The following is a 13,658-nucleotide window of genomic DNA, read 5'->3' as shown; positions in this document are numbered from 1 at the left end:
TGCACTACAGTGTTATGGTTGTTCATCAACTAAAAATGACTGACTAAAAGATTGATTCTTCAAATTTAAGAATTGATATTCCTTCATAAAAATAATAAGCGAATAAAAAAGAGATAAAAGTTATTTTTACCCAGCCCTATTTTAAATCGAAATTCATATGGAATATGCGGGGGGGAAAACGCAAACTAAATCAATTATTCTATTATAATCAGGAGAGATTTATTATAATGATTTGTCTTTATTATAATGAAAACAATTAAATGAAAAAAGTAGAATGACTTCTGTTTGGAGAATAATTTGTAAATACGATTGAGTCAAAAAGTTAAGGAAAACTTGATTTAAAAAATTAGAAATGTTTTTTGGAGTTGCAATATTAAAAGAGGGTTATTATTCAGTTGTGTACTTCCCATATTAAGAAGATAATGAAAACTAATATTAGAGGGCAACTAAATCATATATTTGAGCTTATAAACCAAATTAAGATTTACAATCATTGGACGTTGATTGAAGTATCTCGAATAAGGATGAAGAAGATAATGAATAAGCCAGATCCAGGGTGTCTGGGTTGAAGAGGATATCTACACCGCAAGAGAACTTTTAATTGTATAAGGGATTTTTGTATTTGACATGTTCTACATAACAGTGATAATAAGACAATGCTGAACCAATTTCATCCACACACTTGTAACAATGTTTAATGGTTGATTAGGGAGGATTCGAGTATTTTACTTTCTCCATTGAAAAAGAAAAAAACAACTGAAAGAGAGAAAAATGTATGGAGAAAGATGTTTGGCTCGATTGCTCCACCGGAGTGTGGTGGCATAATTTTAGTCATTGAAAATAAGAATGAGTGACTTAATTTAGTCACAAAGGTAGTATAACGGAGGGGACTGGATTTTGAAACTACACTCTGGAAAATGATAGTGAATGTGGGGCTTAAATAAGCCCCAGAGGAGGGAATGTTGAAGATTTTATTATATAGAAAATAAGTAATTCAACTGGTTTTTATACACCATTATTTCCTTGTCTGTGAGTGACTTTTGCTTGACTTTGGAACCTGAGAGCTGTGTTGTTGCAGCAGAAAATTCTATTTCAGTAAAGTCACATGGTACAAACTATTTCTCAAAATAATCTATAGAATGCATTACCATATTTGGGAGAAGGATGTAGGTATATACATGTGCTGGAAGGCCTTTCTGGAGGGTCCTTGCTGCAGAGGGACACTCGGCTTTGTTTGTTAATAAAGTCTAATTTTTTCTGATATCAAATATCTCTGAAGTCATTCCCCTGAAAATAAAGAAACGACAACAATACGTGAACCGAATTTTCCCAACAACGCTTTATCTGTAGAGTGGTAAAGGGATCCTCCATAAGGACAAACTAGTTGCCACTTTAGCACCCCGCTATGACATCGGGTCCAGGCGCAGGTCCTTCATCAGATCTGGATACAGCCTGGATTCGGCAGGCTGCAGGAAAACCTTGGGATAAACAAAAACACTAAAATTAGCGTAGATGCCATTCTTTTTATGATGTAACGAGTGCATCAGGATTTATGGAAAGTGTTCCCGGTTCCGGCTGACCTAATCTATGCAGCCTAACATTGAATTATAGAAGTCTATAATGTGTTATGTATATGCTAGGTCAAACTCAAAGAGATGTGTTTTTAGTCTAGCTTTGAACTGACAGAGTGTGTCTGCTTCCCGGACAATGGTAGGAAGACTGTTCAGGAGTTTTGGTGCTAAATAGGAAAAGGATCTACCACCAGCAGTCGATTTTGATATTCTAGGTATTATCAACTGGCCGGAATTTTGAGATCGCAGTAGACGTGAAGGACTATGATGCGTTAAGAGCTCGCTCAAGTACTGCGGAGCTAAACCATTTAGTGCTTTGTAAGTAATCAGCAATATTTTTAAATGTATACAATGTTTAATAGGGAGCCAATGCAGTGTTGACAGAACAGGGCTAATATGGTCATACTTCCTGGTTCTGGTAAGAACTTGAGCTGCTGCGTTTTGGACCAGCTGTAGTTTGTTTATTAAGCGTGCAGGGCAACCACCCATAATAGCATTACAATAATCTAGCCTTGAGGTCATGAACACATGAACTAATTGTTCCACATTTGTCAATGAGAGCATATGGCGTAATTTAGATATATTTTTAAGATGGAAAAATGCGGTTTTACAAATACTAGACACGTGACTTTCAAATGAAAGATTGGTATCAAAGAGCACACCCAGGTTCCTAACTGACGACGAAGACTTATCAGAGCAGCCATCAAGTGTTAGACAGTATTCTAGGTTATTATATGAGGAAGTTTTTTGTCCAATAATTAGAATCTCTGTTTTTTCAGAATTTAGTAGTATGAAATTACTAGTCATCCATTTTTTTTATATCAGCTATGCATTTCATTAATTTTGTGAATTGGTAGTTTTCGTTAGGTTGTTAAGAAATATAGAGCTTCAGAGTATCATCGGCATAACAGTGAATTAAAATTAAAAGTTAATTAAAATTAAACTAAAAGAAAGCTTATACTGTATATTCTGACTAGTTTACTATTTTTTTTTTTTATAAAACACCATATAGTATTTTTTACACAAACTGAATAATAAAAACAAGTTTAAATGGGTACATTTTCTATAAATATTATTTTCTGACATAGCCTACTCCAGTTCTTGTTAAAACACACTAAACATGCAAATTCTGTGCATTTTGGGCACTTTTTGTTTGAAATAATACTTATTTTGTCCATCAAAAGTGTGCTTTCACTTTAATTGAGCGTGAGCAGCTGCAAAAATAGACTCGGCGCCGAAACCCGCGCTTCACTGCTGCTCACGCGATGCTCCTGCTTGCTCACGCGCTGCTCCTGCTTGTGGTGTGAATGCACTCATTGATTAACATGCACGGCGAAAAAAATACGCGCTGCTCATGCGCCGCTCAAGCTTGCGGTGTAAAACTGCCGTAATTCACAAGGTTTCCTATTGCGTTCCGTTTGCATGTGTGATGCTGATGTCTCAGTACTATGGTATGGTCTAAATCCTGACTGAAAATCCTTGCAGATATAATTTCTTCCTAAAAAGGAACATAGTTGTGAAGATCCTGCCTTTTCTAGTATCTTTGGCATAAAGGGTAGATTCAAGATCGGCCTGTAATTAAGATAAAAAATGATTAAAAGCCGTTTCACAAGCTTGTGAAAATAAAATATATAAATGTATTTCTACTGTTTCCAGGGTTTTGGGTCCTGCTGCAGATGAAGCCTGTCAGTATGTGAGAGGAATTGTGGGTAAAAACCCGTTACTCCTGAGAGAGCTGAATCTGAGTGAACATGAACTAGGAGACACAGGAGTGAATCAGATCTCGCATTTTCTGCAGGATAAACACTGTCAACTCAGCATACTGATGTGAGTATTTTTAGTTTTGTTTTCATTAAACATTTAAATATCTTAAATATATGAGATGACCCAGATCAGTTCTCAGGAATCACCTAATAGTGGCATCAAGTATTTTGTGTTTGTAAATTCTCCTCCTGTTGTTCATTTTAGGTTGCGTGATTGTGGTCTAACAGAGGAAAGCTGTTCAGCTCTCGCTACAGTCCTGAGATCAAACTCCAGTCTGAAAGAGCTTGACATCAGCAACAATAATCTGCGGGATTCAGGAGTGAAGAAACTCCAGATCGCATTAGAAAATACAAACTGCACACTGGAGAAACTCAGGTGAGTGGTCTTTATAATATTGTTCTCTTGTGTTCAAAGTTAAAATTACTGTAGTAAACTAAAGAAAACGAAAATGCATGCTTTTGTCACCAGATTAGACCTTCTCTGACCAGAAGAGAAAATAAAGTGTATTTGAGGTTTTACGAAATAAAACACTGTCACTAATATACTGTAAATATTATAAGAGATTTTGTTATTTTAAACCTCTTTTCTGTAGACTTTCAAACTGCAGTATTACAGAAGAAGGTTATAAAGCTCTGGCTTCAGCTCTGAGATCAAACCCTTCACACCTGATAGAGCTGGATCTCACAGGAAATGATCCTGGACAATCAGGAGTGAAGGAGCTCGATGATTTACTACTGGATCCAACGTGTCAACTGAAGACACTGAGGTGAGTGTTTTTTTTTTTAAATATTGTTCAATTGTCTTAAACCAATTCTAGCTGAAACTATCTAATATGTTTATAAAAGCTTTGTGCTTATAAACAGCCCTTTCACAAGTTTGTGAAAATTAAACGTATGGCAGGTAATGTCAATGTATTTCCTCTTTCTACAGGTTTTTGGGTCCTGCTGCAGATGAAGCCTGTCAGTATGTGAGAGGAATTGTGGGTAAAAACCCGTTACTCCTTAGAGAGCTGAATCTGAGTGATCGTGAACTAGGAGACTCAAATGTAAAGAATCTTGTTCCTTTGCTGCAAGATAAACACTGTAAACTAAACACACTGTTGTGAGTATTGTGTTCTTATATTATTGTATATGTTAGCATCAAGTACTTTTTGTTTGTAAATTAAATTGTCTCTCTCCTGTTGATCATTTTAGGCTGCGTAATTGTGGTCTAACAGAGGAAAGCTGTTCAGCTCTCGCTACAGTCCTGAGATCAAACTCCAGTCTGAAAGAGCTTGACATGAGCAACAATAATCTGCAGGATTCAGGAGTGAAGAAACTCCAGGATGGATTAGAACATACAAACTGCACACTGGAGAAACTCAGGTGAGTTCAATGAACCATTGTTTGATTTTAATAATATTTTTTCTCTTTTGTTCAAAGTTATAATGACTGTAGTAAACAAAACAAAAAATGAAAATACATATTTCTGTCAACACCCCGTCACCACCACCCCTCTGACCAGAACAGAAACAATTGTTTGATTTTAATACCATAAAATCCTCTTTTCTTAACATTATAAATATTTAAATGCTTTTGAGATCTTTACAATTTAAAACCAATTTTAATTTATATAAGTTTGATCATTTTTTTTTTTTTTTTTTAAATGTCCTTTACTAGACTTTCAGACTGCAGTATCACAGAAGAAGGTTATAAAGCTCTGGCTTCAGCTCTGAGATCAAACCCTTCACACCTGATAGAGCTGGATCTCACAGGAAATGATCCTGGACAATCAGGAGTGAAGGAGCTCAGTGATTTACTACAGGATCCAAACTGTCAACTGGAGACACTGAGGTGAGTTTTCTTAAAATTAAAGTGCAATGGTTTTAAAACATTTTTAGTTGAAATTGAGTTGAAAATTGCCAAAAAGTCTTTAAAAAAGCTTGTGGGTAAAAAGCCTTATAGCTGGTAATGTTAATGTACTTATTCTCTCTCTAGGTTTTTGGGTCCTGATGCAGATGAAGCCTGTCAGTATGTGACTGGAATTGTGGGTGAAAACCCGTTACTCCTGAGAGAGCTGAATCTGAGTGAACGTGAACTAGGAGACACACGAGTGAATCGGATCGCTGCTCTACTGTTGGATAAACACTGTAAACTCAACACACTCCAGTGAGTATTATTTTCATTATTATTATTATACATTTAAAGTATCTTAAATAACTCAAGTGACCAAAACACAATATTCTTTAGTCATCACTTAATATTGGTATCAAGTACTTTGTGTTTGTAAATTCTCTCTCTCCTGTTGATCATTTTAGGGTGCGTAATTGTGGTCTAACAGAGGAAAGCTGTTCAGCTCTCGCTACAGTCCTGAGATCAAACTCCAGTCTGAAAGAGCTTGACATGAGCAACAATAATCTGCAGGATTCAGGAGTAGAAGAACTACAGAACGGATTAGAAAATACAAACTGCTCACTGGAGAAACTCAGGTGAGTTTAATGATCCATTGTTTAATTTTAGTAATATTGTTCTCTTTTGTTCAAATTTAAAATGATTGTAGTACTGTACACTAAGGAAAATGAAAATAAATTATTCTGTTCAATTCATATTTATTTGCATAGCACTTTTCACAATACACATTTCAAAGCAACTTTACAGAAAGTGCATGAGTCCATATGACAATTTAGAGTGTTCTGATATCAGAGCTTACTGTCTAAGTATTTCAGAAATGACCAATACAAAGTCACAGTTCTCTCTATGTTCACCCGCTGTAAAAGCAGAAAAATATTACTTTATAAAACTGGTATAAAGAACAAATCAAGGATTAAGAATCAAATTGTCGGCGCTCCAAACTCAAACCATGCGGCAGCAACAACACAAAGTGATGTAATGAAACTGGGTGATGTAACGAAACCCGCCTGTCACCAGACCAGAACTTCTCTGACCAGAAGAGAGAATAAATTAAGTGAATCTGAGGTTTTATACAGTGTTCACTAATATTACTTTTATGATAGATTTACTTCAAAACCTCTTTTCTATAGACTTTCCAACTGCAGTATCACAGGAGAAGGTTATAAAGCTCTGGCTTCAGCTCTGAGATCAAACCCTTCACACCTGATAGAGCTGGATCTCACAGGAAATGATCCTGGACAATCAGGAGTGAAGGAGCTCAATGATTTACTACAGGATCCAAACTGTCAACTGAAGACACTGAGGTGAGTGTTATTAAAGTAAATAATGTTTAGTAGTCTTAAGCCCGTTTTAGATGAAATATAAATAACTGTCAAAAAAATACTCTTATAAAAGTTTAAAAATGATTACAAGCTTGTGAAAATAAAATATATCAATGTATTTCCACTGTTTCCAGGTTTTTGGGTCCTGCTGCAGATGAAGCCTGTCAGTATGTGAGAGAAATTGTGGGTAAAAACCCGTTACTCCTGAGAGAGCTGAATCTGAGTGAACGTGAACTAGGAGACTCAGGAGTGAATCAGATCGCTGCTTTTCTGCAGGATAAACACTGTCAGCTCAACATACTTCAGTGAGTTTTTTTTTTGTTTTGTTTTTATTAAACATTTAAATCTCTTAAATAAATCAGCTGACCCAGATCAGTTCTCAGGAATCACCTAATAGTGGCATCAAGTATTACGTGTTTGTAAATTCTCTCTCTCCTGTTGATCATTTTAGGCTGCGTAATTGTGGTCTAACAGAGGAAAGCTGTTCAGCTGTCGCTACAGTCCTGAGATCAAACTCCAGTCTGAAAGAGCTTGACATGAGCAACAATAATCTGCAGGATTCAGGAGTGGAAGAACTACAGAACGGATTAGAAAATACAAACTGCACACTGGAGAAACTCAGGTGAGTGGTCTTTATAATATTGTTCTCTTGTGTTCAAAGTTAAAATTACTGTAGTAAACTAAAGAAAACGAAAAGACCAGATCAGACCTTCTCTGACCAGAGGAGAAAATAAAGCGTATTTGAGGTTTTACGAAATAAAACACGGTCACTAATATAAATATTATAAGAGCTCTTTTCTGTAGACTTTCAGACTGCAGTATCACAGAAGAAGGATATAAAGCTCTGGCTTCGGCTCTGAGATCAAACCCTTCACACCTGATAGAGCTGGATCTCACAGGAAATGATCCTGGACAATCAGGAGTGAAGGAGCTCAATGATTTACTACAGGATCAGAACTGTCAACTGAAGACACTGAGGTGAGTGTTTTTTTTTAATCTTGTTCAATTGTCTTAAACCAATTTTAGCTGAAACTGTCAAATGTGTTTATAAAAGCTTGAATAAATGAGCTTATTAACAGCCCTTTCACAAGTTTATGAAAAAAAAAATGTATGGAAGGTAATGTCAATGTATTTCCTCTTTCTCCAGGTTTTTGGGTCCTGCTGCAGATGAAGCCTGTCAGTATGTTAAAGGAATTGTGGGTAAAAACCCGTTACTTCTGAGAGAGCTGAATCTGAGTGATCATGAACTAGGAGACACACGAGTGAATCAGATCACTGTTCTACTGTTGGATAAACACTGTAAACTCAACACACTCCAGTGAGTATTTTGTTCATTATTATTATTATTATTATACATAGACACCACAGTCAAACCAGTAAACATATATAAAAAGAAATAACAATGACAGTGTGGCGAGCACGACGAGGGTTGGAGAGCGTGGCACGAGGCCGGTGGCGTGATTACTGATTACGAGCAACACCTGCACAACGCACCGGTCTCGTATCTCACATGGAGAAGCAGAACTACAAAGGGGGAGCGACAACGGTACGGGACTGGTGCGTCGCACAGGTGTCACTCATCAGTAATCACGCCACCGGCCTTGTGCCTCTCTCTCCAACCCTCGTCGTGCTTGCCACACGCTTGTTATTTCTTTTTATATATGTTTACTGGTGTGCTTGATCATTATATAATCTGATCACTTTAGGTACAAATGATTTATTGTACCTTTCTGTTCTAATTCTCTGTTGTAAAATTCTACCAGTTGACCTATTACTCATAAATTTATGATGGAGAGGGTGAGTGGGGTCATTGAGGATTTGGTCAGTCTTTTTTAAGATAAGATCATTGTACATCTGAGCTGCCAACACCTGGTCAAGACCGATGATCTTACTGGTCATCTTGATCATGCACTGCAGTCTCTTTTGGTCCTTAACATGCATGTTGCCACACACACAGATAAGGCCAAAGGATAGAACACTCTGGAGGAGACTTTTATAAAACATTACAAGAATGTGTCTGTCTAATCTAAAATCATATAGTTTCCTAAGGACGTACATCCACTGGTGCATTTTCTTAGCTTTATTGAGTGCACATTCATTAAAAGTTAGTTCAAGTACATTGTATGTATAATTTCTCCCTTTCATGTTCATCATTTTAGGCTGTGTAATTGTGGTCTAACAGAGAAAAGCTGTTCAGCTCTCGCTACAGTCCTGAGATCAAACTCTAGTCTGAAAGAGCTTGACATGAGCAACAATAATCTGCAGGATTCAGGAGTGAAGAAACTCCAGAACGCATTAGAAAATACAAACTGCACTCTGGAGAAACTCAGGTGAGTTCAATGAACCATTGTTTGGTTTTAATAATATTGTTCACTTTTATTCAAAGGTAAAATGACTGACCAGACCAGACCTTCTCTGACCAGAAGAGAAAATAAATAAAGTGTAATTTAAGGTTTTACGATGTAAAACACGTTCACCTATATTCATTTTATAATAGATTTGTTTTTTCCCAAAAATCTTTGCTGTAGACTTTCAGACTGCAGTATCACAGAAGAAGGTTATAAAGCTCTGGCTTCAGCTCTGAGATCAAACCCTTCACACCTGATAGAGCTGGATCTCAGAGGAAATGATCCTGGACAATCAGGAGTGAAGGAGCTCAATGATTTGCTACAGGATCGAAACTGTCATCTGAAGACACTGAGGTGGGACATGATGAAATAATACCAAAAAAAAAAATGCTTGTGAATTATTTTATGTTGCCCTTTGTCACAACGTGAAGGCTGAGGTTTTTTTCAACCAGTGGGGATTTCTTTAAGACTGCAAGGGAAGTTTGGCTTCCCCTATAATTTAAAAAAATTAATGGTCAAATATGTACTATTGTGTAAACATTTTATTGACTAAAAATGCGTTAGAAAACGTTTATCTCAAAGACGAGTTCGTTCAGAATCAGTTACATATAGCCGGTTGGCTGACTCAATTTCCATCTCTTACAATCACGTAGCGTGACAGTGCATTTCCCTGTTGAAGCCCAGCGTCCATTGACTTCAATGGGGCTGCTTTGAACAAGACGGTCATTAGATAAATGCTGCGATTATGTCCTGCCCACGGACACTCTGCGTCTCTGGAGGTGAATGAGGAGTGGGCTGGCCTGGACTCCGGGCTTCTGCGTGATGATTGGTGGGTCTGTCGAAAGATTGCATCTCCTTTTGATTGACAGTGATTTCATAAAATAAAAAGTCGCTGATGCTGAAGCTATTCGGGCTTAGTCCCATCGCAGATTTTGCAAGTGTAGTCGAAAGATAAACTGATGCAACCTATTTCTTGGTATTTGTTTGTCGAAATTGCTAGCCAATTTTCATAATACATTTCACACAATTATACTTTTATTATATTATTATTATTTTTTTTATAATAATTGCCTACAACATTCTAAAATCTGCCAGTTTAATGTGACATGTAAGCTATATGTATCTTTTCTTTTGCAACGATTATTTTTCCAGTTATAGACCAGCGCTCAAGCACTGACTAGAATCCAGCGCTGACAAGAATCAGCATTCATGTGCTCAAAAATGTGTTTCACGCTGACAACAATCCGGTGGTGGCTAGAATCACTCCTTCAAACTATCTGTTCTGGCTTTCTCAAAACAACTTAAAGTTAGTCTCGACAAATATTTGAATACATGCAGCAGAGGAATGGAAAAAGTATTGACTTAAGAACCACTTATATTTTCAAATATTTTCAATAAATCATGTTCCTATTCATTCTGGCGACAAATTTTAAAATTAATTAAACTATATTCTATTTAAACGGTAAAACTTTTACATTTTTGGCTGCTGTTAATTAAATTTTGAATGTCGAACATGTAACCGTTGCATTTTTTTGCTGCTCCTGGCTGATTGGCTGCTATTTGTGATAAGCCACAAAATTACCATTGCTGTTGCATTGTAACCGTTGCATTTCGTTAAGACTGATGTACACTGATATATAGGCTAATAGTCCAGGCAAAGTAACTCATTTTGGAGCCAAAAATAGAACAAATTGTAAAAGAATTTTTTTCAGCTTAGATAATTTCTATGAGGTGTCCAGAACAACATACTAAAAGTCCTAAGAAATCCTAGTTGAGGAAATATGTTAAATTCTCATCAATCCGAGATGTGTGCCAATAAGGCATGGCAACAATACACCCCAATGGGGCTATTTTTTTCCTTTACTCCTATCAAAATGAAACTTTACACAATGAAAGTACCCATGAAACGTAAACATTTTTGTATTACAAGTTTCTTTGAAAATTAATTTGAATATGCAAATGAGCTATACACTAATCGAATATGCCCAAAATACACCCAAATAGGCTTCATTTTTTCCTTTACTCCTACCACAATAAAACTTTACATAGTAAAAGTATACATGAAAAGTAACTTTTTTTTGTATTACAAGTTTCTTTTGAAATTAATTTGAATATGCAAATGAGCAATATACTAATTGAATATGCCCAAAATACACCCTAATGGTAGCCTGGGTTTCCCCCTTTTTATTCGTGAATTTTATTCACGCTGCTAGACAGCCTGGATACCATGGACCAGATTTTCCCCTCAAAAAGGGAACCAATCACAGAACGGGGAGGGAGCAGCAAGACGATGATGACATCTATGCGACACACCGAAGCAGTTTGTTTATATCTATGGAATTCAACATGGCATCAGACGTGAAGTTACCTTTCGATGCAGCCTTAGATAGTGTTCTAAGTAGTTTAGAACACAAGTTTATTTCTTCTTCCTCGTCGAATTTCTGTTGCTCTACATACGTCATGTGGTATAACTGAAACGATTGGCTATCAGCTACGTACAGGCGCATTTGATAGACATTCGTAGCGCACAATAAATGGCTCTGGGCATTCGTAAACCACCCCTCAAATACGAGAAAATGTGGTTTCCAGACCACGTCTCAATGAGAAGAGGTCTGACGTTAGCCAGGCTACCCTAATGGACTTATTTTTCCTTTACTCCTGTAAGACTGAAAATACTGGTTGAGGCCTGGTCTATGAGACAAAATGGCCCTGCTGGCTAATTAGCATTCGACCTCCCCATACAGCCTGACTTCCTCTCAGAAACAACAAAGAACTGACACAAGAACATGGTTGAATGTGAATGTTAATCAATGACTTATGTTTTTGGTGTCATTTGAAATGTCTCAAAGTGAGTAGTACAGATATCTCATATCCAGATAGATCAAATAAAAGGTAATAAGGTTTATAGAAGTTTAAAGAAAATCAGGTACAAGCTGGGTAAGATTATTTGGTGTAACCAATGTATAACCATGTTTTAGATATTTGAATTGATTGTGGAATTAATCTCTGATATCTGAAACATTAAAATGTTACATTTGATTATTCTAACTGATCATGACATTGTTCATTTAATGGTTAAAAGAAATAGTCAAACATTCGCTCACTTTTAGTGAGGCACAGATATTATTAAACCCTTTCATTTATGGAGTCAGATGAATTAACGAGAGAATACATGACTAAATGTATTGTAAATTTAACCAACCGATACTTAGCACGAGTAAGGACAGAACACGTGATAACCTTCCCTGTGTTATTGGAAAACCTCCATTGGACCAATTTCACGGGCCTTACACTCCTATCACAATCAAACCTCACAAAGTGAAAGTATACATGAAAAGTAACATTTTTGTTTTACAAGTTTCTTTGAAAAATCTATTTTAAATATGCATATGAGCTCAACACTAGGCCTAATTGACTTATTGCCAAGAAACCATAAAGTAGAAAAAAATAACCAACTACTAGGCCAAATAACTAACACATTCATGTCCATTCAGTAAGTTAACCTATGCATAAACACAATAAATTTGAAATCACTTGCCACACTTACCTGGGTCACTTGCCACAAAAAGACTTATATTGACCTTAAAGGGTTAGTTCCCCCCAAAATGAAAATTCTGTCAGTAATTACTTACCCTCATGTTGTTCCAGCCCCGTAAGACCTTCGTTCATCTTCGGAACACAAGTTAAGATATTTTTTATTCAATCTGAGAGCTGTCTCACTTGCTGGCCCAGAATAGTTATTAAAGACGTTAAAATAGTCCAAGTGACTACAGTGGCTCAACCATATGTTTATCAAGCAACAAGAATACTTTTTGTGCGCAAAAAAACAAACAAAAATAATGACTTTATTCCACTATTCATTTCCTTCTCTCTGGGCCTCGATTGAGTTCACGCTGTGTAACAGCGCAGCGCGTCTGTGTTGCACGTCACCACGTTGGCTCACTATTGGCCTACGCTGGTCGCGTGTGATGCGTGTGACGTACAACACAGAAGCGCTACGCTAAAACACCACATGAAGTCACTCAGGCCCACGGAGAAGGAAATGAATAGTGGAATAAAGTCGTTAGTTTTGTTTGTTTTTTTTGCGCACAAAAAGTATTCTCGTCGCTTGATAAAGATATGGTTGAGCCACTGGAGTCACTTGGACAATTTTAACGATGTCTTTAATAACTATTCTGGGCCGGCAAGTTTCAACCCCTTAGAAGCCTATGGAGGAGTGATCCAGCTCTCAGATTTAATCAAAAATATCTTAACTTGTGTTCTGAAGATGAACGAAGGTCTTACGGGGTTGGAACAACATGAGGGTGAGTAATTACTGACAGAATTTTCATTTTTGGGTGAACTAACCCTTTAAGAATTGATTGCACAATCTTGCCTCCTGTTTTTTTGTGAACAAGCCTTACCTAATGACATTCCCCCACAGATAACATCAGAAGAAAGTCAGAATAGCCATCTCAGTCATTAATAATGTGGTGGGATAAAATTTTGGGCTGGTAGATTTGCAAATGATTGGTATTGTTGGTAAGATTACGAGATTACAGGCAGAAGTCATTCTTACCAACTAAACAATTCACTCTCACACATAAGACAGATGAAAAACTAGATAGACACACTTTCCAGACATTCCAGCTCTTTACAATAATTTAGCCAGACACCAAAACTGCTTCTCTTTTTGTAGTTAGCAAGTATTTCAGACCAGGCGGGCCACACATCAGACTTCCACCGTTTGTAAAGTAGCCTTGCAGTGTTAAGAGAAGCTAGCAA

General features: G+C 36.8%; 1 protein-coding gene across 3 annotated transcripts in view; it reads left to right on the top strand.

Annotated features, from left to right (window-relative positions):
* Positions 1–13,658, top strand: part of LOC307169755 (uncharacterized protein) — a 64,098-nt gene that overhangs the window by 32,405 nt on the left and 18,035 nt on the right. For all 3 annotated transcript variants that reach the window (XM_079890551.1, XM_079890553.1, XM_079890552.1), the window contains 15 exons: positions 3,228–3,398; positions 3,540–3,710; positions 3,928–4,101; positions 4,266–4,436; positions 4,529–4,699; positions 4,994–5,167; positions 5,312–5,482; positions 5,632–5,802; positions 6,355–6,528; positions 6,681–6,851; positions 6,998–7,168; positions 7,351–7,524; positions 7,694–7,864; positions 8,706–8,876; positions 9,075–9,248. In XM_079890551.1, the coding sequence (XP_079746677.1) occupies positions 3,228–3,398; positions 3,540–3,710; positions 3,928–4,101; positions 4,266–4,436; positions 4,529–4,699; positions 4,994–5,167; positions 5,312–5,482; positions 5,632–5,802; positions 6,355–6,528; positions 6,681–6,851; positions 6,998–7,168; positions 7,351–7,524; positions 7,694–7,864; positions 8,706–8,876; positions 9,075–9,248 (2,580 nt within the window). The remainder of the gene's footprint in view (positions 1–3,227; positions 3,399–3,539; positions 3,711–3,927; positions 4,102–4,265; positions 4,437–4,528; positions 4,700–4,993; positions 5,168–5,311; positions 5,483–5,631; positions 5,803–6,354; positions 6,529–6,680; positions 6,852–6,997; positions 7,169–7,350; positions 7,525–7,693; positions 7,865–8,705; positions 8,877–9,074; positions 9,249–13,658) is intronic.

This window comes from Squalius cephalus (genome assembly GCF_949319135.1).
Source record: "Squalius cephalus genome assembly, chromosome: 13".
Lineage (NCBI taxonomy): Eukaryota > Metazoa > Chordata > Actinopteri > Cypriniformes > Leuciscidae > Squalius > Squalius cephalus.
Note: the sequence above shows the minus strand (reverse complement) of the source record. Positions and strands in the feature narration are given on the sequence as shown.